This window comes from Octopus sinensis, linkage group LG6, assembly GCF_006345805.1.
Source record: "Octopus sinensis linkage group LG6, ASM634580v1, whole genome shotgun sequence".
Lineage (NCBI taxonomy): Eukaryota > Metazoa > Mollusca > Cephalopoda > Octopoda > Octopodidae > Octopus > Octopus sinensis.
In genome coordinates, this window is record NC_043002.1 from 39,281,495 (window position 1) to 39,307,127 (window position 25,633).

Sequence of the window (25,633 nt, forward strand, 5' to 3'; positions counted from 1 at the left end):
CCAAATTTTTATATATACATATAGGAATAAATGTGTGGTAAGTAGCTTGCTTCCCAACCACATGGTTCCGGGTTCAGCCCCACAGGGTGACACCTTGGGCAAGAGTCTTCTACTACAGCCTCGGGCTGACCAAAGCCATGAGTGAGTTCGGTAGACGGAAACTGAAAGAAGCTCGTCGTATAGATGTGTGTGTGTGTGTGTGTGACTGTTCCCCCACCATCGCTTGACAACCGATGTTGGTGTGTTTACGTCCCTGGAGCCAAGCGGTTCGGCGAAAGAGACCAATAGAATACGTACAACGCTTACAAAGAATAAGTCCTGGGGACGATTTGTTCAACTAAAGGCGGTGCTCCAGCATGCCTGCAGTCAAATGACAAGTAAAATAATTATATATATATATATTATTGATGTACCTATGGGAGCGCCAGATTCAGCACAGGTAACCGACCTAGTTGGGATCTACCTACTTTCCGAATCAAAATTAGAAAATTTAAATATAGAAGGGGGCTTATATAGGGATGATTTGCTATTGATAACAAAAAACTGTACAAATAGAACTCTAGAAAATTATAAAAAGAAATTATACAGGCTTTTTTTTTTTGTAATTACGGGTTAGAAACTACTATCTATAATGAACATTATAATGTAAATTTTGTAGATGCAAATTTGAATATTGCTACAGAGTTGATACAACCTTTCCATAAACTTAATGAAAACTTAAAATACATAAATGCATATAGTAACCACCCCACCTCGATAAAAAAAAACGTTAATAGATAACATTGGGAAAAGATTATCAATGCTCTCTTCTAATTATAAGAGCTTCCTAAAACGCTGACTACAACAATGAAGCATTAAGGAAGGCTGAATATAAGGAAGAAATTAAATTCTATAATAAGAATATAAATAGTAATCGACCTATATACAACAGGAAAAAAACTTGCACACTTTGGCATTGGTAAGGATTCAATGGCACTAGACGTGCTAGGATCGAGCTGAAAATTGGCAAGGATACTAAATGCGTGGTGAGGATGCGACCCGCGATGGTTAAAATTTGCAAGCTATAAAGATGTGGTTGCTATGGCAAAAAGAGTAATTTTATTAATATTTCAGTATTCAGAAATAGATACGTTGTAAGGTGAACAACTCAGTAGTTTCAATGATTACATTTACAAGTAACGACTGTACATAAATATCAAGATCACTTATTTGTTGCGAAATAATGTGTGTGCGTGTGTGTGTGTGTGTGTGTGTGTGTGTGTGTGTGTGTGTGTGTGTGTGTGTGCGTGCGTGCGCGCGCATACGAGCGCGAGAGTTGGCTGTTAATTCAATCGAACATAAAGAAATCAATAAAGTAGTTAAAAAAGCAATTAATAATTTTAAGAATAATTTCACCAAACCTGATAGTATAAAAGGTAGCAAAGCATGATAAAAGATAATCTATATATATATATATATATATATAAAGCTGAAGGTAGGTAGGTAGGGGTGTGGGGGGGCAGGTTTGGTAGCCTTCAACTAACACTATCTCCTCCGAGACCCTGCAGTGCAAGTTGACCAAAATTGAGAGTATGATAGAAGCCTTGCTCTTCCTTCAGTAAAAGAAAAAACTTCAAATCGGACCATGTTAACACCAAAAATTATTTTACATCACAAAGGTGCTTTTTTTTTCCATGAAAATCCCTATTTTTAACGATTTTTTTTACTGCTGTATCGCCATTTTTCGGTGTATTTCAGCCAGAAAAATGTTCACTTAAAGAGAATAACAAGCTACATAATGCAAAATTTTAACTTTTAAAAAATTCCTATTCTAAAGGGTCGAAAAGAAAACAAACCCGAGCAACGCCGGACTATACTGCTAGTCTACCTATATAAAAGAGGAAAAAACTTGACACTTTGGCTTTGGTAAAGGTTCAATGGCACTAGACGTAACTGGACTGTACTTTCAATATGATACATTACCAAATGTTGTCGAGTTTGATGACTTGACAGATTACATGCGGGATATGTCTGGACATGTATAAAAGACTGAGGAAATTATGGTTAATTAGAACAGTAAAATGGAACTGCTGCTTTGGGGGACAGTAAGCCATTTAATTTTTTCACTATTATTCATTATATTCACATTTCATACGTTACGTTCTATGTACCCCACGGTTTGTGTTGTCAGTCCGTGTGGGGTCCCTTCTTTTTTCAGGCTTTATGCCTATAATAAAGAAATAGAAGGTATGCCGTCCGAACATGAGATATAACAGTCTGGCATATATAATTTACATAAACACGTGTAACAAAAGTTATAAGGAGAGAACAAGGTAAAATAAGACGTCACGTGTTGCTTCAAGTCATTTGCATAGAAAAAGGTTTTAGAATATATAGTTTTCAGTTTTGCAGCTAAAGGTTTTTTTGTTTTGTTTTTTTTTTTTTCTGGTAGTAAAGGAAAAAAACTTGTGTGTGTCGCCGAAATGCTCTGAAAATGTGAGCCCAAACCAACAGAAATAGACATCTGCTGGTTGGTGGCAGCTGTCCTCCAGGACAGAGGACAAAAAAAAATCCTACAAATGAGGAAACTGCATAAAGAAAACTAGTTAGGGCAAGGTTTAGAGCTGGAGGTGCAAATGGATAAAATTTAATGTATTTTTTTTTCACATGGTTATACCAAGGAGCTAAGTTGACAATAGAAGACAGAGTAGAGCTACTGTTCATGCCCGCAAGACATGTGGCAAGGAGTTCACTTGAATCATTACAAAACAAAAAAAGTTTCACTGGAAGTAAGTGTATCAAGGAGTTCTATTTGTTGTATTAACTCCACTAACAAATTTCACACTACATATTGATGCTATTTTAGTTAAGGTGATTTTCTGCCTCAACTGCTATATATAAAAACATGCTTTTAATGTTGACAAAGAACAAAGAAGGAATATTTAAACAAATATTTAAACAAATAATCCAACTTAAAATTTGTAGGAAACTTTTATATGTCATAGTGAACTCTCTAAATATATTAAACAAGGGCCATACATACATACACCACAAATGTGTGTGTATATGCCTTAGATGAGGGATGAGGGTTCGTCCCTGGTCGGCACAGAATAGGGAAACATCGGAGGAGTGGGATCGGCGGCCGGTATTTTCTATCTTTCTCGCGTACGGCGTCACTCACCGCCATGTCCTGCTCATATCGGACGATAACGTCAACGATGACGACCTCGCTAGAACTGCGAAACACTAAATCGGGGATGTATCTGGACCCCGATATTCAATAAACCGGCTCCCAGCCGGTCATCCAACCATACCGCTCGGCCTCCCTAGCCAACATTCGAGTGTGCCTGGCCAGTCTCTTCGCTTTGAGGCGTGAGCACTGGCCACTGATGTGGGAGATCGTTTCAGACGCACTTCCACACCTTTTGCAGGTGCTATCGCCACGACCTCCATGGGTGAGGCATTCACGTGTGGGAAACGTGTTGGTCCGCATCTTGAGTATCCCCAAGTAGCATCCCTCCGAGATCCCACCCGGTCGCGTCAGCCAACTGTTTCCGATCAGGTCCGATTTGAAGGCGGCAGTGCACACCCCCTGGACTGGTTGCGAAGCCCATCTCTTGGCATGGACGAGGCGGAGGTCAGGGGCGTATGGATTGCCATCATTTCAGGCAGATGGTAGATCGAACAGGGCGGATAGCTCCTCGTTTTGATGGGCGAGATCGGCAGCCTGAGCTATCATGCGAACAGCGTCGTATTCGGAGCCCAGTAAACGCAGATTCCTACGAATCACGTTCTTCAGTATAGCGCGCGCCAACTGACAGAGGCTCAACCCTTCGTCCCTTCTTACACTGTACAGGAAGCTTTTCGAGGTCGAGTCCGGGAGATGGAGCATTCTTCGCGCCCCACCTCGTACAATCATATTGTACGGTGCTTGGAGTTCTACCAAGCGGTGTGGCTCTCCATTAACGTTTCCAAGTGTGCGTGGTTCTCCATTCGAAATTGGGGAAAGTCTTTTCTAGTCAATGTCATCGTCGCCGACGCTCTATGGTTGTCCGGTACCACAAGTCGAGCCGGATGAAAGCGTGCCGTACTTAGGGATGAGGGTTCGTCCCTAGTCGGCACAGAATAGGGAAACATCAGATGAGAACGTAACGCGATGCATAAACGAACTATGCCGGGCACTGCTAAAGCCCCGTCAGAAGTTTTTGATGCTACAACAGTATTACCCGCCTAGTCTGTTTTACAGGCTGACACAGGCGATACCCGCTAAGGTGGCCACACCAGAGCACCACCTTAAAGAGTTTTAGTTGAAGAAATCAGCCCCAGAACTTATTCTTTGAAAGCCTAATACTGATTTTATCAGTATCTTTTACTGAACCGCTAAGTTACAGGTACATAAACACACCAGCATCGGTTATCAAGTGACGGTAGGGAGACAGACACTCACGCACACACACACACACTTATATGAGTGGTCTAGTACACAGGAAGTAATCAGCTGGTTCAATAGAATCAATAATAATGATAGACACATTTATCCAGGTTGATATAAATGATTACTACTCCTCAATATGTGGCATAATACAGTGCTACTCAAAGCGGTGGTCTGTGAACCATCAGCTGCCAGTATGCAGCAAGTTTCCAGAAAAGAAAGTAACATTATAAAATGCTTATGTAATATTGTATTATTTGTTTACCACAGCTACAAGACAATATATATGGAACTGTATTAATGGCTGTTCTGAACTTGAATAAAAAGTTAAAACTTAACAATTTTTCATTCTAAGTAAATTACCAGTCATTAACAGTCATGTACTGGGACAAATAATAATGAGTAGCATCAAACAAAATTTCCTGCTCTTGACATTCCAAATTCAAATTCTTCTGTGGCCACCTTTGCATTACAATTATTTTTGGAATCAACAGGATAAATTACCAGTCATCACTATTCTACTTACAAACACTAACTACAAATACTGTTTATTAATAATTCTTTATCTTTTACTGGTTTGCACTCAATGGACTGCGACCATGAAGGGTTTTAGTCAAACAAATCTAAGTCTTATCCTATATTTTATCAGTCTTTTTTTGCCAGATTGCTAAGTTAGAGGACATACGTAAACAAACCCCAACACCTGTTGTGAAGTGGAGAGAGACAAAAACAAAAAAAATACACACTTAACAAGCTTCCACATAGTTTTCATCTACCAAATTCACACACAGTGAATTGGCCACCCAGAGCTATAGCAGAAGACACACTAGCCCAAGATGTCACACAGTGGGACTGAACCCAAAATCACGTAGTTGCAAATAATTTTTTTTAAATGACAAGACTTCTTTTAGAAAGTAGACCTCAGAAACTGAAGTTAAATACAAGTGATATTTTTGGCAATACTTTCTCTCAAAGTGGTAGTTTATCTTCCAACAGACGTACTTACACAAGAGACACCATACCATTTTGGTAAAATTTTCTCACAAAAAGTTAGTTTATCTTCCCACAAACATATTCAAACAGGATTTCTCTCCAAGTGGCCATTTATGTGCTGATAGACATATACTCCCAAAGCAACAATATCACTATTCTTTTATTCATTTAATTATTTGACTGCAGTCACACCAGAGCACCACCTTAAAGAGTTTTAGTTGAAGAAATCAGCCCCAGAACTTATTCTTTGAAAGATTAATACTGATTTTATCGGTATCTTTTACTGAACCGCTAAGTTACAGGTACATAAACACACCAGCATCGGTTGTCAAGTGATGGTGGGGAAACAGACACCCACGCACACACACACTTATATGAGTGGTCTAGTACACAGGAAGTAATCAGCTGGTTCAATAGAATCAATAATAATGATAGACACATTTATCCAGGTTGATATAAATGATTACTACTCCTCAATATGTGGTATAATACAGTGCTACTCAAAGTGGTGGTCTGTGGACTGGCACCGGTCTGTGAACCATCAGCTGCCAGTATGCAGCAAGCTTCCAGAAAAGAAAGTAACATTATAAAATGCTTATGTAATATTGTATTATTTGTTTACAAAATAAATATAAGATTAAAAAATCACCAACTTTTATTATATTCATTTTATAGTTTCCAGTATAAATCAATATTACTAAGAAATATTACTGGTCCCTGGAAAAAAAACAAATGCCAGTACGCCACATCAGATAGTTTGACAAGCACTGGTCTAATACACAGGAAGTAATCAGCTGGTTAAATAGAATCAATAATAAGGATAGACATAGTTTTATCCAGGTTGATATAAATGATTACTACTCTTCAATAAACCCCATAGCACTATATAGTGTCCTTATATTTGCTAAGCGTCATACTAACTTGTCTCGCCAGGAAATTAATAATATACTTACAGCTCGTAAATCATTAATCAAATTTGACAATAAATACTGGGCTAGGAAGGACACATCTGATTGCTTCGACATTGCTATGGGCTCAACTGATTCAGCACAAGTCACCGATATAGTAGGAACATATATACTGCATAAGTTTAATAGTAAATTCCCAGAAATAGGTGGCAGCCTATATCAGTGATGCATTATTTATTACTAAAACTAATAATAATACTTGTGTCTGGGGGGAGTCGTTCTCTTTTAATGCCTTATTACTCACTAGTAAAGTTTCCACTCATTTATTTATTTTTCCTAAAATTTCCGTTGTGTCTTGCAACCTTTTCAATAGTTGTTACAACAAAATATGCTTCAACACACGAACTCACATAAAGAATTTTGAAAACCCAATCCAAAAACGAAATAATAGAAAATTAGAAAATAATTTTTAAAATTTCATAGGTTGTCTTAAAATTTCTGTTGAAAATGAGCATAGCTTAGTAAACTTCCTAGATGTTAATCTTAATCCATTATGTCCTCCTGTCCTATATATATATATAGGTCAGTAAATAATATTAAGTGTATCAGATATATTTGTAATGCATTGAGAAAATGAGAAACCTGAGAAAATTTACAGGAAAAATGGCAGAAATAATGTATGGTCGGTGACCTACAAATAATAACTCAAAGCGTTAAGTTGAATCGTTATGTTCATTTGACACAGAAACTCAGTTTATAAAGAGTTATTTTACAATACTTAGGATATAGTTTGTTCACAAATACCATTTTATGCATATAACTGAATGTTACTGTCCTATATATATGACGCTGGGTCAATGTGTACATAACTGAACTGGTCTGTGCATCTGTTTCATGTCTGAGACGTGTATCAACATGTACATTGCTTTGACGCATTCCGATGTGATTGGAAAATATTGATGGCACAGACAAAAGTGACTAATACTTTCAGTAGTGTTTCAGGGTGAAGACTGAAGGCAGTGCAGATAAATATCTTATCAAGGTAATTAGTCTCGTTTTATAGGAGTGTTGTGCATTTTATATTTACTGACACAGTCCATGAAGTATGTTAGGTGTACTCATCAAATGTATTATTCTTTACCAATTAAATCTTCTGAGTCATTTTAAATACTGTAATGATTCTTATAATTATTGAACACTTAATTTTTTTTATCCCCATGTTGAAAAAGCTTTGACCATGGATGAAGTTAGGAATTTGCTAGATGAACTGTCAGACAAAGAAACTGTATTTGAATCAACAGATTTAGTTGTTATTCCCCCTGATGTGCATTAGATCACAGATGAAGATGAAGCTAATGATGATGAAACTGGTGAGGTTTTGATCAATGATGCTCTACAACCACTTGAATTGCATCTTACAAAAAAAACAAATTGAAAATGAAAAGTTTTGGGAGTTTAGTTTTTCTCAAGAAAAGGCTTATAAGACGATAAAAAAAAAGGAAATCATGTAGTTCAGAACTGGTCTGGAGAAAAAAGCAGCCTGAGTATATAAATTATTCTAACAGAACTGATAATTATGATATGAGCTTCAGAAAAATGAGACGCTTTGCAATATTATGGTCCACTTGAAATATTTGAAACAATAATCACTCCAGAAACATATGCCCACATCATAAAGGAAAGTGTGCGGTATTCTACAACAAGTAAAATTAATACTGACACGCAATCAGTAGACAAACACAAGGCATTTATTGGCATTCTCATGTTGTCCAGTTACCACAAGTTGCCATCCACTAGACAATACTGGTCAAATGAAGAGGATTTGGGTGTGTCTCTGATCAAAAAAGCTATAACAAGGAATCGTTTTCAGAAACTGAAAAGCATAATTCATTTTTGTATTGATGAGAACTGGGAGGAAAATAAAACTGATAAAGGTTTCAAAGTTCACTTTCTAATTGAAATGATCCAAAACTCTTTCAAAAAATAAGAAATTTTTGAAAAAGATCTTTCGGTTGATGACATGATAATCAAGACAATGTTCATAGACCTGGAGGGTAAACTGGTCATCCTAGATGTCAATGGCAGCAATGGATGCACTTTTCATCTCATATCAGTCTAGGCACCGCCTTTAACAAATCCACCAGATTTCTATCGTTCCTAGGAAGGTCTCATCCTTTACTTTTAGTGGAGGATTGGAATGCTACCTTGGACACACATTTAGACTACGTGGGCAGATATAGGAATATACGGGGATGCAAATGCCTAGGAGACCTACTCAGACGCTTTCGGCTGTCTCACAGGTGTACTAACTCGACCACCCGAATGCATTGACATTTCTGTGATACATGATCCCTATTGATCGTCCCCACTTTTTTTTTCCTTTTCTTCCCAAAAAGAATAGCTCTACTTTGTATTTTGTCCCTTCTGTGTTCAACCCTGCGTGGCCGATAAAGAAATCTATATATATATATATACCTACCTGCCTATCTATCTATCTATCGACTGACGTGATATCGTATTGGCTCCGCAGGTAATCCCTTTTTGCGAGCTTTTATTGCACACATTTTGTTCCAGTTTTCGCACACAAGGTACGTAAAGCATCCAGCTTTCCTTTGAGTGTTTTCAAGGGAGGAATTGACCCCCAGGGGCAGTTTCAAGCTTATTTACATTTCTCTTTTCTTCGATTTCCTTGCTCTCTACCCTGATGCAGTTGGGAGATTTCAAAAATATTTGTCCAAAAAACTGTATAAAAACCTTTTGGGAGAAGACTGTAAGTTGAAGAACAAAGAACTTTTGGACAGTAAGTGACTCTCTCTCTCTCTCTCGCTCTCTTTCTTTTTCATCTTCTTTCATGTGTAAAACACAACTTTCAATAGGAACATGCTCAAAATAGGTAGTATAAATGTACGTGGCTTGAGGTCGCCTTGGAAACAAGGCTACCTGTTAAACGACATCAAGTCACAAAATCCGCATATCATAGCTATCAGTGAGACCAGACTCCACAGCCATGAAGTCATCGGTGAAAAGGTCACTGGTCTCCTTGACAACGCTTACGATGTTGATTCCCCTATACTGCCTTCACCACAATTTCATGAAGGAGCGGAGAAGGGGAAGAGCAACACAGGCACAAGTGTGAGCATGAACGCTAACACTGCCACCGCCAAACAAAAACTTGTAAACAACCAGACGACAGCTTCACAGTCATCTACTACTACAAACAACTCTGCCACAAACATCACCACCAACACCACCACCACCACCTCCACAAAAAACAAGACAAATTTCGCGGAAGCAATAAGACCAAAAAGGAGAATTTTAAAATTCACTGCTCAACAAATACAAGACACAAAATCTTTACTCATCAAAGAAGGCGACACAATACACCTAAACATTCCACATAACATTTTGGAAGAAGCACAAAAGAAGACGATCATCTATAAAATCCTAAACACAAAAATAAAGAGACCAGAAAGCCCAGCTACAGAAAAGATTGAGAAGTGCCTTGCTTCTGTTTGGCACTTTCAAAATTATGTGAATTGGTGGTATAAATTTACTACCGTGCAAGTTCGCTTCCATACGGAAGAATTAGCAAAGAAGTTTTCGACGCTTACTCTGCACACAGACCAGGTAACAATGGTACCTAGCTATCTTGGGTGCAGAGTAACGAAAATAATTAAAAAATGTGCCTCCAGAAGTGGATACCCAGTGGTTGGTATCGGCTATCTGCTTCAATATAGAAGAAGCAGATATTTTAGAAATCGTCGACATTCCAGAGAAAAGCTGGACTGGTAAAAAGCTTGAAATATTGCTTCAAATCCAATCAAGAAGTAATAAATAATTTACCAACCAGTGTTCAACTAACAAACGACCACAAATTTTATGTAGTGGTGAAGGGCAGGAGGCCAAGATGTTATTTGCGCAACAGTGAGGCACACTTCAGATATGATTGCAAAACTGCTGCCAGAAATAGGCAACAGCAACCACGCCCAAAACCTGGAAGAAAACCCCTGCTACCCATACCACCTTCAACGCAAAAGACAAGAAAAACAGCAGACGATGCAAAAACTGTTTCCCCCTCACCAATCACATCACCAAGAAGAGAAACAACACCATCACTATTACCTTCGACATCGCAACCAACTACAGAAACAACATCACCACCAACATCAAAAGACAAACCAACACCAACAACAACAACCAAGAAAACAAATAACAATGACGCAAAGACAAATTCTGCCCCTAATACCCCAACAACACACACCACACAAAACAACAACACTTTCTACAAACACACATATAGAAGTAAATGCAAGTAAAGCAGGGAGATATTTAACTCCTGACAGCACCCTCTTAGACAATCAAAACATCAATGACCCCGCAAAACCACATACACATCTAACAGCAATAGACATGGACAATAAAAAACTAATGGAATACATTACATCCAACACAAATATCTGTGAAGATGACTTTAAAGTAAATAGTACACATCACACAAACACAGCACCACACACCCAAAACCATCTTTCCAAATGCGGTCGGGGGGTTTCAAAAGTACTTGTCTAAAAAACTTTACAAACACCTCCTCAAAGACATTTCAAAAGAGGCGGAAACTACTCAAACTTTCGAAGTGAGTAACCTTCCCTCTCATCTATTTCACTGTTGTGTGTGAAACACAAATTTTCGACCATCAATTATGCTTAAATTATGTTGTGTGAATGTGCGTGGCTTGGCGTCAGCTTGGAAGTAAGGTTATCTTCTAAATGACATCAAGTCACTGAACGTTGATATAGTAGCAATCAGTAAAATCAGACTCAGTAACCCGTGGGACTTCGCGTCCATGTTTGGCAATCAATTCGACATTTATTTTTCTCCCTGTCTGCCAAACATGGGTGGTGGTACTGCGCTGCTTTTTCAAAAGAGTCTAAACATAAAAGTAAGATCAATATTCCAAGACCCAGAAGGTAAGCTAGTTGTCTTGGACATGGATGGCAGAAATAAAATTCACCGCACAAGAAATAAACAACACAAAGGCACTTCTCACCAAAGAATGCATTTCTACATTCCACAATACATCGTAGAAAACACACAAAAAAAGACAATAATATACAAAGTTATCAACAAGAAGACAAGACAACCAGAAAGTGCACCGCAGCAAAAACTCAAAAAATGCCTTCGCCCTGTTTGGGATTCAAAGGAATACGTTAGTTGGTGGCATAAATTTGACACAGCCCAAGTACATGTTCACAATGAAAATCTAGCGAAACGATTTTCCACATTTGATCCGCATACAGATGACTTGGTGATGATACCAACTTATTTAGGCCAGAGGGTGACAAAAGTCACAATAACAAATGTACCACCTGAAGTAGAAATACAATTGTTAGTCTCTGCCATCTGCTTTGAAATGGCAGACAAACATTCTTGAAATCGCTGTTCTAGAACAGCAAAACTGGGTGAGAAAATCAATTCAATTACTCCTTCAATTCGATGAAACAACAGCAGAAAAGATACCCAACACTATAGAACTGCCAGAAGGCTACAAACTCTATGCAGTGGTAGAGGGCAGGCGACCACGTTGCTATCTGTGCGGAAGCGAAACACATTTGAAAAAGAAGTATCCAACCACAACACAACAAGAGCAACAACAACAACCACTACCACAACACTCCAAGGAAAAAGCACTACTACCCACACCACCATCAACACAGAAGACGACAAGAGAAGCACACCAACAAATCCATCAACAACCAAAAATTATACAACACCTGAGAGAATACCAACAACAGCGAGAACTAAAGGAACAGAAAAACAAAAAAATATACAAAAACTGATTCCCCATCCCCTATACCACACACCACACACAAACACTCAACAACCAACAGCAACGAAAACAAAAACACAACCACTTACACAGACATACATAGAAGCCTACAACATACCCCTACCCACTTCTGATTCCTCAGAAATTTCGTCGGAAGATGAAACCAGTGAGGAATGGCAAATAGCCAAAAAAGGAAGGGAAAAAAAAAGCAGAAAAATAACCAAACCAAATGAAAAACACAAACAAAGCAGGGAGATATACATCTCCCAAATACATTTCGAAAGCCACCACAAACAACAGCAACACCAACACTACAAAAATATATACAGCAAACATGCTCACAGCTATAGACACCAAAAAAACAAATTTGATGGAATACATCAAATCAAAACAAACATAACAGAAGATGACAAAAACAAACAATCACCTATACACAACACCACTGGATCACATCAAAATACTACATATCTCCAGAAGTCTGCACCACACACTAAAAGGCATTTTCCCCAGTGCGGTTGGTAAATGCCAAAAATACTTCATGAAGAAACTTTACTGGGATCTCGAGGACAAACCAAAGGAGGAGAAAGTAAAAACTTTTGAGCAGTAAGTAACCCTCTGTTCCTTTCGCTTGTATTTTAATTCACTAGGATTATGATCAAACTTGATTCTGTAAATGCGCGTGGCTTGGGGTCACCTTGGAAACAAGGGGACTTGTTAAATGACAAAGTCACACAAGTTAGAAATCATAGCCATAAGTGAGACCAGACTCCACAAGACCATGTTTGGCGGACAGTTTAACATTTATTTTTCTCCCTGTCTGCCAAGAATGGGCAGTAGTGGCACCACGGTACTTTTTTGCAAGAGTCTGGATCTCAAAGTAAAGACAATATTCATAGATCGGGACGGTAGACTGGGCGTCCTGGATGTCGACGGCAGCAATGGGTGCGCTTTTTGACTTGTATCAGTCTACGCACCGCCTTTAACAGGTCGGGTGGATTTCTTTCGACGTCTAGAAGTATTCCTGGGAACGTCTTGCCCTTTACTCTTAGTGGGGGATGAGCAGTATTCTGCGATTTTTTCTGAGAAGGATTTTCCTACTTTGGGAAAGACAGAAGAAAGAATTGCCATAAAAGACAACAAAGACGCTACTACAAAAAATGATAAGCCTGTTATCAACACCACCACCAACATCATCAAAACTACCACATCTAACAATACAATATCAAGTATGGCTATGCGAAACCAGGAAACCGACTTCCTGCCTCTACCAATGCCAGAGGTGAAGGAAGCTGAAAACAAAGCCGTTCCGTGTGAACGCACACAGCCCTTAGAAAGCACTTCAGCTACTACTGTTTCTGCCACTAGCACTACCTCTGCTACCACCACCACCACTGCCATCACCACCACAATCAACACAAATGCCGAAAAAAATTTTGCTGCAGCTTTAAAGCTGAAAAATTTTTAAGGCCTGTATGGGCCTTTAAAGACTACATCACGAGGGGAAACAGATTTGCCACGATCGGTTTGACTTCACAGTGAAGGACCTCTCCACAATGTCCTTCCAATTTGAAAATTTACTGATGATCCCTACATACTTTGGTCGTAGAGTCACAAAAATTAAAATAAAGAATGTGCCTCCTGAAATAGAAATAAAATGGCTCAAGTTCATCATTTGCTATGACATCGAGGACGAAATCCATAACTTGGAAATCGCTGTCGTGGACCAGCAAAACTGGATTGGCCAAGAAATCAAAATTCTTGCTCAAATTAATCCAATGATTTTCAAAAAAATTCCACATCAAATCCAATTGAGAGAGGATTCAAGTTTACATGTGGCCATCAAAGGCAGAAAGATACGTTGCTACGTTTGTGGCAGCAAAGCACACTTAAAATTACATGCCCACTAGCACAGAAACAACAACGACAATAAGATCATGAAATACAACAACCACAGGTAAACCAAAAACCTGTGCAAAAAAAAAACAGTAATGCTACCCACACTACCATAAGCACAACTAATTAAACAGCTCTACAAACAAATGAAGGAAAATCAGCAACCAAGATGTCAGCCAAACCAAACAACACCACCAAGAACAGAAACACCACCAACAATAACTTCAAAGGAGAAAGAGAAAACTAAAAAGATTCATACTCCACCCACCAACACCAACAACAAGGTCAACACATTTAGAAATAGACCCCAATACACTTCCCCTCCTATCTTCTGATTCCTCTGACATGTCATCAGATGAAGAAGACACAGAGGATTGGCAAGTAGCCACAGGGGAAAAAAAAGAATTGAGAAGCAGACAAATAAAGCAGGGAAGTTTACCACTCCGGAAACCATAACAGCTGCAGAAAACTAGCTGCATCTATCCCCTTTACAGAATATCTTCTTTTTAAAGGCTTAGAAGATGAAGTGGGAAGGTTATATATCTTTAGAGCAGAGATCTTAACCAAAGTCTAGCAGCAATGTATTAAAGGCACAGGACATAAAAACAAGCATATGTAGCTGAAACATCTGATGTATTAAACTATTTAGAACTGCCAACAGTTTTGCATTATGTTACAAAAAAGTATGTTGCTAAAGAACAATTAAACAGCTTTAACTATGTTAGTGCAGACCATTCAGCAAATGCTTTAACAGAACATGCTTTTAAATGCATTGAAACAAGAAAGTGTGAAAATAAATTCATCTGCATAAACAAACCAATAACAATGCTGATCCATGGTAGTACAATTAAGTGGGTTACAGTTAGAGATAAGACAGAAATGTGAATCTGTGGTCTTTGTTCTTTAGTTAAGCCCTACAGAATTTAGTTCTTTCACAAAGATGCTCTGCTGCTAAAACAAAAAAAAAAACCTGCAAGATACTTTTTGAGTACATTTTAACAAAATCACCCAAAAAAATGCCAATGCATTAGGAAATATTATTAAAAGAAAATTCCCAAAGCAGTAGCAGCAACTAGATGGAATTATTTGTCTCATTATCAATACAAAATAAAATTGTGATTTCCTAATCAACATCTGTGAATACATCATTGAAAATTCTGAATCACAAGAAGAGACACGTATCAATTCTGCAACTGGATTCCATCATAATCAAATAGATCCGAATTTCTCATTTTTATTTTAAGTATCAAACGATATATTTTCTTTCACTGATAGCTTATTTAATATCCTTCAGGCTAAAAGTCTTGACAGAGTCTATTGTAAAGAGCAAATAGATAAAACAAGAACTATGTTTGTAAAAAAAACTGGAGGGAAACCATGATAAAAGTGCAGATAAATCTATTGACACACAAGAAGCTTTTGTACCGACTTGACCAGTTCCTGAGAACTGCTCCTAAACCGCTACAAAGAACAATATCATTCCTTTCATACAAGAATGGGGAAAAAGATTTGTACACTACTTTATTCTTTTACATAAGAACTTTTGAACTGTATTATATCTCTAATAACTGTATTAAATACATAAGAACTTTTGAATTGTAACACTTGCATAATAACTTGCCAAATATGACTAGGAACTTTTGATTGTATTTATACACTTAACAGTAAATCATCAGCATGCAACACTATATGTTCTTTCATTACACATATCAAAGTGTTGAAGTCACCTAGCAATACTAACGTGTTCGATGTGCCAAGAAAATTCTCTAGGCTTTTGAAGTAATCTTTCTGCCCGGCTTTTCCTTCGCAGGGAGCATAGACAGTGACCAGCCTGAACACTTTACCACTGCTGTGTGTCACATTCTCGTAGCTGTTTAGAAGGGGCAAAAAAGCCTGCAGCCCACTCAGTCTGGATTCAGTAATTACAGCTACATCCAAACGATGCAACCTAAGGTCGTTAAGGAATTAGCCTTGCTTCCAATACGACCCCAGGTCGCAATATTTATACAACTGAGTTTAAACGAGAATGTGAAAAATTAGTTGAATGTTTAAAACTTACTGTTTTAACGGAAGAGAAGTTGAATTTACACCTTCCTCTTTTCTGTCTGTGAATGTTGTGTTTTGCGAGGTCATTTTTTTCGCGAATTGCCTGTACAGATGGCTTGAAAAGTTCATCTGTAATGGGCCGACATCCTCCGCAAAAGATTTTTTTAGTTCAAAATAGTCAGAGTTATCTATAGTATAAAATTCAACATTTTCAGAAATAGTATTATTTACATCTGTTGTGATATATTTTTTCGCCAATTTCATTAAAATAATTTTGTGTCTTAATAGTTTATTATTTTTATTTATCGCCATGAAGGTGTTTCTTTGTTTTATGTTAGGCGATTGTGGAGGGGTGTGTGTGTGTGTGCTTGTAGAAGCGCAGGTGTTTGTAGGTGTGTGTGCTTTTTCCAGTGTGTTTTTTTTGGCTACATGTGTGTTTCCGACTATTTGTGGGTGTGGGTAGGAGGGAGCAACTTCACATTATCACCTTTTTTTAATAAACTTTGGTACTTCTTTAAATCTTCCTTGTTTATAATGATGTTTTCACAGGGGCGAGTTGATGCACTCGCAAAATTTATTTTTGATTTTTCCTGTTGTGTAGTAGCCTCGCTAGACATCTTGTCGTCTGCTTTTGTAACGCGCGCGTGAGACGCCTCTTTACTTTTATCTTCCTCCTCCCACATATTCGCCTTCATGCCTTCAAACAAATTTTCAAAGTTTTCCTCCGACTCAGAAGAAATTGGTGGCAAATTCATGTTTTTCGTCACTTCCCCCTTGTTTCAAGGGGGAAATAACAGCAAAACTCTGCTGCAACAGCAGAAGAGAAGTGGTCTCGACGACCAAAACAGCAAATTTTCACAATTTTTAGCAAAAAAATAATCTTTCACTGCGGAGCAAAGAATAACACGACCGATCAGAGAGAGAGAGAGTGTGTGATAGCACTTTGCCCGTAGACATTGCTACTGGAAGGTTAACATCAGCAAGTAGAGTGAAAAGACCAACATTATCACTGCCATCATCAACAAAACCACCACCACAAGCAGCAACAACCAGGACAACAGCAATGGAAGCAACCACAACACTAATACCATTTTTCTGGAGAAACGGGATAAGTTTTTGACAAGGAAAATGAAACCATGTCCTCCACTATGAACAGCACCAATAAGAAATTCAATGCTTCTTTCACCCAAGTTTCTCAACAGATGGTGGAGCACTCCTTCAACAGTGATTTTGGTAAAAATTTCAGGAAATTACTGGTTAAACTTAATCTAACCCATGCTGCCACCATGCAAAAAAGATCAGATCACAGTATTATCAGGTACTTCAGGAGGCTGTCCAGGATTACAAACAACTGGAGAATGGACAAACCTTTCCAGGACCAGTATTATGAAGCAAATGCACTTTTTTTATTATGGACTTCGGGAGGCTGCCCAGGATTACAAATGACTGGAAAATGCACAACCTTTTTCAGGACCAGTAAAATTCTTCCAACAATTGCACTTTTTTGATCATGGGCTTCAGGAGGCTGCTCACAATTACAAACGACTGGAGAATAGACAAACCTTTCCGGGACCAGTATATTTCCTCCAGTATTATGAAGCAAATGCACTTTTTTTATCATGAACTTTCAGAAGGCTGCCCACGATTACAAACAACTGTTGAATGGACAAATCTTTCCAGGAGCAGTATATAAACTCCAGTATTATGAAGCAAATGCACTTTTTATCATGGACTTCAGGAGGTTGCCCAGGATTATAAACCGGAGAATAGTCAAACCCGTTTTGTAACCAGTATATTTCTTCCAGTATTACAATACAAATGCACTTTTTTGCAGTTGTCTGCACTTGCATATACAAAGCACTAACAATACCTGTTATGTGAGGGAGAAGATTATCATCCCTGATTTTAAATTAGCCCCTTCCTCAAAAATATTTCAAGCACCTATAAAACAGATAACAAATAAGGGAGATGTACAGCTCTTGATGAAGGTGTTCTTCTCAGATAGAACCCTTATCAACTTTTTCAAGTTTCACTTAGAAAAGAAAGGTGGAGATAGAGAGGGAAGTGTATACAAGTAGCAAAAGTGGTAAGAGTGGATGGCACCACTCCAACTGCAGACCTATGTGTCAGAACACATTCTAGAAAACATACTTGCCTTTGATTATCACAATGGTCTTGGACGCTGGGGTGCATTGATTGGCTCATATCTCATCATTTTTTTTTTCTTTTGATGTATACAATGTATACTTCTGTTCTTTTGTTTATAATGTATATCATAAACACTATTTAATTTCATTTTTTTTTCTATCTTATACCATTCATTGTAAATCCCCATGCTTTATGTCTTTGATTCATCCCCTTTCACCTGTTGCCCTGGTAGCAAATAAAAACAGTGTTGTCATCATTATTTTTATTATTATGGCCATCAGCCAGGTAAGCCAAATGACCCCAGAAATTAGCTGTACACTCCACTCATTCTGGACCAGTGTTGAAAATAAAAGAACCTGCTACTGCTGCTGAATTCCCTTTTTGTTTTCCTCTCTCTAAAGTTCTATTTCTTTGGAACTTAGAGAAATTTATTGCCACATGGAAAAAGTTTTAAATTCTTAATTAATGACAGCAATAATAATGTTTTGAGAGAGGGGCCATTTGTCAATGAGAGATGGGGAGGACAGAGGAGAGTCATGCAATAATGAAGAGAGAGAGACAGCGATAGCACTTTGCCTGTCGACGTTGCTACTGGAAGTAGCAAGTGGACAGAGTGAAAAGATCAACATCATCACTGCCATGAACAACAAAACCACCACGAGTAGCAACAGCAACAACAACCAGGACAACAACAACAGCAGTGGAAGCGACTGCAACATTAATACCATTTTTCTGGAGAAAAAAGTTAAAGTTTTTGACAAGAAAAATGAAACCATGTCCTCCACTATGAACAGCACCAATAAGCAATCCAATGCTTCTTTCACCAAAATTTCTCAACAGATGGAGCACTCCAACTGATTTTGGTAAAAATTTCAGGAAATGCCTGGTAAATCTTAATCTACCCATGCTGCCACCAGGAGAAAAAGATCAGATCACAAAAAGAACCATGATCTATAGGTGTCTTAAGACCAGATGGATCAAGAATCAGACAATCTTCTTGGATCCAGATATCAAGCTGTTGGTCCTGGATGTGAGCAACAACAATTGTTGTGCTTTTAGACTAGCTGCTGTGTACACCCCAACTGTGGCAGGGAGCCAGATTTCTTCATTTGTGTAGTATGTCCTACTCTTTAGTACTAGTGGAAAACTGGAGGTCTGCCAGTTAGAGACAACCTCTACAGTGCAATAAAACCATTTTGCATACACTTGTCCAGTGTCTCGACATTGTTGATTTGTGGAGCTGTCAAACTGCTGTTGACCCATGTAGAATGGATTCGATTATTGGTTAAGTCTATCATGAGGATAACCCTGCCTTCTTTTGGCTGGGAAGGATAAGCAGTTTTCCTCTGTCTGATGACTATGGCAAAAGAGGTAGTGTGGAGGACAAGGTTGAGATGACTGAAGACAGCTACTTTCCTCTTTGGCGAAGACTTCTTCAGCTTTCTCAAGTTTCAATTGAAAAGGAAAGTGAAGGTGGAGAGGGAAGTGCTTCCCAGCAATATTTTTGTTGAAGGGTGGATGAATGTGACAATGATGGACAGTGTGAAAGGGCCTACTCTGAATGTACGCCAGTAGGCCAGTGAAGATGAGGAGAGAGGTGCCTTCCTGGGGTGCCCTTGATGGTTGGGGTAACAAGATGGGTGGGGGTTCATCAGTTGGCACTGGGTGAAACTCCCCGCTTTTAGGGAATTTTAGTGTTTAAATTTTGTTGTTATTGTTTTTATTGTATACATGTTTTTGTGCTAAGCCCCACTTGTCCTTTACAAATCAGTAAAAACAATGGTTCAAACAATATATCTCAGTATAAAAATATTTCTTTTGCAAATGAAGAAGCTAAGGACCTGGCCAAAAGTAAAAGGTGAAGTGATATCAAGTGAAAAAAAGAGGTAAGTTAAAGAGACCTTCTTAGACAGATTGGGTCAACTAGAATGAACACATGGTTGATGCCTGCATATACTAGCTCCTCATTAGTAGATGGGATAGTGAAAGTCTGGATTGCATACTAAGTTCAAATTCACAATTTAGGAGTTCCCTTTAAGTCATTCCCAAGGATTATGGATTTGTCTTCTGTACTACAAAAATAAATATAAAAAATTTATATATTTGTTTTGCAAGATTTCTTTGCAAAACAAGTACATAAATGTAACAACGTGATTTGTCCTCTGGACAAAAATAAATATGTAAACGTAACAATCTGAGCCATAGCCAGGCTAACAAGAAGTTGAAGGACACTGTATTCAATTGCCTACGGAAAACCGTGACGACTCAACAGCTTCAGTTTATTAAACAATGTGTCTCCTCCAAAATATGCATTAACAGAGTCACATCTAATGTTAAACAGCTTGATCTCACCAAAGGCCAAGCTGAAATGCTAAAATAGTGCTGATGGTGAATATTAAAAACAAAATATACAAAGAACTAAGTGAGCAAGAAAAATGCAAACGAATATTATTAAGAGACATTAAAAACATCACCAAAGTCTGGATTGCATGCTAAGTTCAAATTCACAATTTAGGAGTTCCCTTTAAGTCATTTGCAAGGATTATGGATTTGTCCTCCGGACAAAAATAAATATGTAAACATAACAATGTGAGCCATAGCCAGGCTAGCAAGAAGTTGAAGGACACTGTATTCAGTTGCCTACGGAAAACCATGACGACTCAACAGCTTCAGTTTATTAAACAATGTGTCTCCTCTAAAATATGCATTAACAGAGTCACATCCCATGTTGAACAGCTTGATCTCACCAAAGGGCAAGCTGAAAAGCTAAAAAGAACGCTGATGGTGTATATTAAAAACAAAATATACATGATTATGTTAGAAATTAATTGAAACACAGAAGGGGTGTATTTTGGTCAGAAATATAGTAACGAAAGGGTTAACAGAGTCACATCCAAAGTTAAACAGCTTGATCTCACCAAAGGCCAAGCTGAAATGCTAAAATAACGCTGATGGTGAATATTAAAAACAAAATATACAAAGAACTAAGCGAGCAAGAAAAATGCAAACGAATATCATTAAGATACATTAGTAACATAACCAAAGTCTGGATTGCATGCTAAGTTCAAATTCACAATTTAGGAGTTCCCTTTAAGTCATTTCCAAGAATTATGGTTTTGTCCTCTGGACAAAAATAAATATGTAAACGTAACAATCTGAGCCATAGCCAGGCTAGCAAGAAGTTGAAGGACACTGTATTCAGTTGCCTACGGAAAACCGTGACGACTCAACAGCTTCAGTTTATTAAACAATGTGTCTCCTCCAAAATATGCATTAACAGAATCACATCCAATGTTGAACAACTTGATCTCACCAAAGGCCAAGCTGAAATGCTAAAATAACGCTGATGGTGAATATTAAAAACAAAATATACAAAGAACTAAGCGAGCAAGAAAAACGCAAACGAATATCATTAAGAGACATTAAAAACATCACCAAAGTCTGGATTGCATGCTAAGTTCAAATTCACAATTTAGGAGTTCCCTTTAAGTCATTTGCAAGGATTATGGATTTGTCCACTGGACAAAAATAAATATGTAAACCTAACAATGTGAGCCATAGCCAGGCTAGCAAGAAGTTGAAGGACACTGTATTCAGTTGCCTACGGAAAACCGTGACAACTGAACAGCTTCAGTTTATTAAACAATGTGTCTCCTCTAAAATATGCATTAACCCTTTCGTTACCAAACCGCCCAAAGCCGCCCGAAAAAAATTTTGGTTAATGTGACCAAGCCGCCCGTATTTACCTATTCATATTTAAATGAGAATATCAGAGCAAATCTTGTTAGTACATTCGTGAAAACACGTGATTATACTTCGTAAACAGTTCATCTACAGTTTTGTACAACGATCGACATGTTATTTTGATTCCGTGAATTTTTGGAGATTTTTTTTCCAAATTTGTTCCTTTTATATTTTTAAAATTTGTAATTCTGACAAAAAATGGATACAAATTTTGTTCTGTCAAGCAGCGAGTCAGAATTCGAAGGATTTTCTACAGAAGACCTTGATAAATTTCATGCTATGACTGAAAAAAAAAAAAGCACGTGGTATTTGAAAATGAATCCGATGTTTCATTTTCCGATAGTGAGACCAGTGATTCCGAGAGCTCCGACAGCGATGAAGAAAATGTATTGGCTCCTGAATGGAGTGAAAATTTAAAAACTGTTTCTTCTAGTGATTTTTCTGAAGAAACTGGACCAAGCCACAATCTTTCTCAGGAGAGTCAAGCGATAGACTATTTTTTTTACTATTTCCAATGAGTCTGTTTGAACTCATTACGGCGGAAACGAACCGTTACGCTAAATATAAACAAAGTGAAAGAAAAGATAGTTTGTGGTTTCCCACAACATTAAATGAAATGAAGGCCTATTTTGCCATTAATATTATTATGGGTATCAGGAAGTTACCCAGAATAACAAATTACTGGAGTAGCGATGAGCCCTTTGGAGACAAGTATGTCTCGAGTATAATGACGAGGACACGATTTTTAAAATTGACACAATATTTGCATGTAAGAGACACGTGTAGTACACCAGTACGTGGAGAACCAGGCTTTGATCCCTTATTTAAAATAAGACCCATTATTGACTGTGTTCTAAACACATATAAACTGTTTATAAACCGGGGAGATGCTTATCAATTGATGAGGGCATGGTGGGCTATAAAGCCCGGGTACGTTTCCGACAGTACATGCCCGGAAAGCCCACAAAATGGGGGATCAAAGTTTGGAAGATTTGCGAATCAAATACTGGGTACTGCTCAGGATTTGAATTTTATACAGGCAAAAGAGACAATCATGTAAGTCAGCATGGCCTAGGGTACGATGTGGTCTGGAATTTATCACTTCCATACCATAACCAGGGCCGTATATTATTTTTTGACCGATTTTTCAGTTCGGTCAAACTTGCGGAGAATTTAGATACCGTGGCAACACATACATGTGCTACAGTGATCGCTAGTAGAAAAGGACTGCCGTTGGATATAAAAAAAGCAAAATTAAAAAAAAAAAGGTGAAATAATTCAATGGCAGAAAGGAAATTTGCTAGCGACCGCATACAGAGATAAGAGGCAGATCAATTTTCTGTCTACCTGTGCACGGCCACATGTGGATGAAAATGGCACGCCGTTTGTGAACCTCAATTATAACAGGTACATGGGTGGTGTAGATCGGCTGAATCAGATGATGTCTTACTATCCAGTCGGCAGACCAGGGAATAAATGGTGGCGATACCTGGTTTGGTATATAGTAAACATGAGTATTACTAATGCGTTTATACTATATACCAAATTGGGACCGGCTCGGAAGCGATGCGACCATCTGCAGTTCCGAGCAGATGTAGCAACGCAACTAAGAGCTGGTTATTCCTCAAAAAAAATAACTGTAGGGAGAAAAAGCAAAGCCTGCCAGAGGGATATCCCTCTGAATTCAGCCGATCTCCATAACTTAGAAAAAATCAAGGGTCCCAAAAAGCAGTGTCGCGAATGCCTTCATCAAAAAAGAAAGCACCTAGTGGAAGGGCTGTTGAAACAACTTTCCAATGTGCATTCTGCAAGGTTGCATTATGTAGAGCAAGGTGCTTTACAAGTTTTCACGATAGGAATATTGTTTGATTTGTATATATGATTTGATTTTATAAATATTTTCAAATTTACTTCATTTTTATTTTTCTGTGTAATTTTAATTTACTTGTTATTTTAATTTACCTGTAAGGTGAGTGACAAATTTTGATTAATTTCTTTTGTAAATCATTATTTTATCTATGTATGTATCTATGCATTATTGCATCTGTGTATCTATGTATGTGAGAGAGCTTATTTAATCTAGTTGATGGTGTGTGTCTATTTTGTTTTCTAGTTTTCTTCACAGACAAATTCCAGTCTTTCGTTTTACTTATACCTTCTTGGTACACCTGTCTTTTGTGTGTTTAAATTCACCTGATGAATCCAGTAATGTGCACAACTCTTCTATAGTAAAATTTTGTTGTATACCCAATTGAATATTAGCTAATAACCCATTTTCTATAGCGATGTTTGAACAAAAATTTTAATAATTTTATATTTTGTTGAATTTACCGGTATTTACCTGTATCTACCTGCAATTAGAGTCACTTTGTGACAAAAGTTATGGTATAGAATTGGGTGAGAACCTTTCATTAACTTATCTTCCAAAAATCACATTAATATATTGATAAATAAAAAAGTTATAGTTGTTTAATGAAACTAGACTAAATTTATGATTATGTTAGAAATTAATTGAAACACAGAAGGGGTGTATTTTGGTCAGAAATATAGTAACGAAAGGGTTAACAGAGTCACATCCAAAGTTAAACAGCTTGATCTCACCAAAGGCCAAGCTGAAATGCTAAAATAACGCTGATGGTGAATATTAAAAACAAAATATACAAAGAACTAAGCGAGCAAGAAAAATGCAAACGAATATCATTAAGATACATTAGTAACATAACCAAAGTCTGGATTGCATGCTAAGTTCAAATTCACAATTTAGGAGTTCCCTTTAAGTCATTTCCAAGAATTATGGTTTTGTCCTCTGGACAAAAATAAATATGTAAACCTAACAATGTGAGCCATAGCCAGGCTAGCAAGAAGTTTAAGGACACTGTATTCAGTTGCCTACGGAAAACCATGACGACTCAACAGCTTCAGTTTATTAAACAATGTGTCTCCTCCAAAATATGCATTAACAGAGTCACATCCAATGTTGAACAGCTTGATCTCACCAAAGGGTAAGCTGAAAAGCTAAAAAGAACGCTGATGGTGTATATTAAAAACAAAATATACAAAGAACTAAGCGAGCAAGAAAAACGCAAACGAATATCATTAAGATACATTAGTAACATAACCAAAGTCTGGATTGCATGCTAAGTTCAATTCACAATTTAGGAGTTCCCTTTAAGTCATTCCCAAGGATTATGGATTTGTCTTCTGTACTACAAAAATAAATATAAAAAATTTATATATTTGTTTTGCAAGATTTCTTTGCAAAACAAGTACATAAATGTAACAACGTGATTTGTCCTCCGTACAAAAATAAATATGTAAACGTAACAATGTGAGCCATAGCCAGGCTAACAAGAAGTTGAAGGACACTGTATTCAATTGCCTACGGAAAACCGTGACGACTCAACAGCTTCAGTTTATTAAACAATGTGTCTCCTCCAAAATATGCATTAACAGAGTCACATCTAATGTTAAACAGCTTGATCTCACCAAAGGCCAAGCTGAAATGCTAAAATAACGCTGATGGTGAATATTAAAAACAAAATATACAAAGAACTAAGCGAGCAAGAAAAATGCAAACGAATATTATTAAGAGACATTAAAAACATCACCAAAGTCTGGATTGCATGCTAAGTTCAAATTCACAATTTAGGAGTTCCCTTTAAGTCA

The 25,633-nt window shown here is 37.6% G+C and overlaps 1 protein-coding gene across 1 annotated transcript in view; it reads right to left on the reverse strand.

Moving 5' to 3' along the window:
* Nucleotides 1-1,767: 1,767 nt before the first annotated feature.
* The window catches only part of LOC115213097 (RNA polymerase I-specific transcription initiation factor RRN3-like), an 89,047-nt gene continuing 65,181 nt past the window's right edge, over nt 1,768-25,633 (reverse strand). Inside the window, exon 17 of the mRNA XM_036503840.1 lies at nt 1,768-2,206. Coding sequence (XP_036359733.1) covers nt 2,201-2,206 — 6 coding nt within the window. The 3' untranslated portion in view covers nt 1,768-2,200. The remainder of the gene's footprint in view (nt 2,207-25,633) is intronic.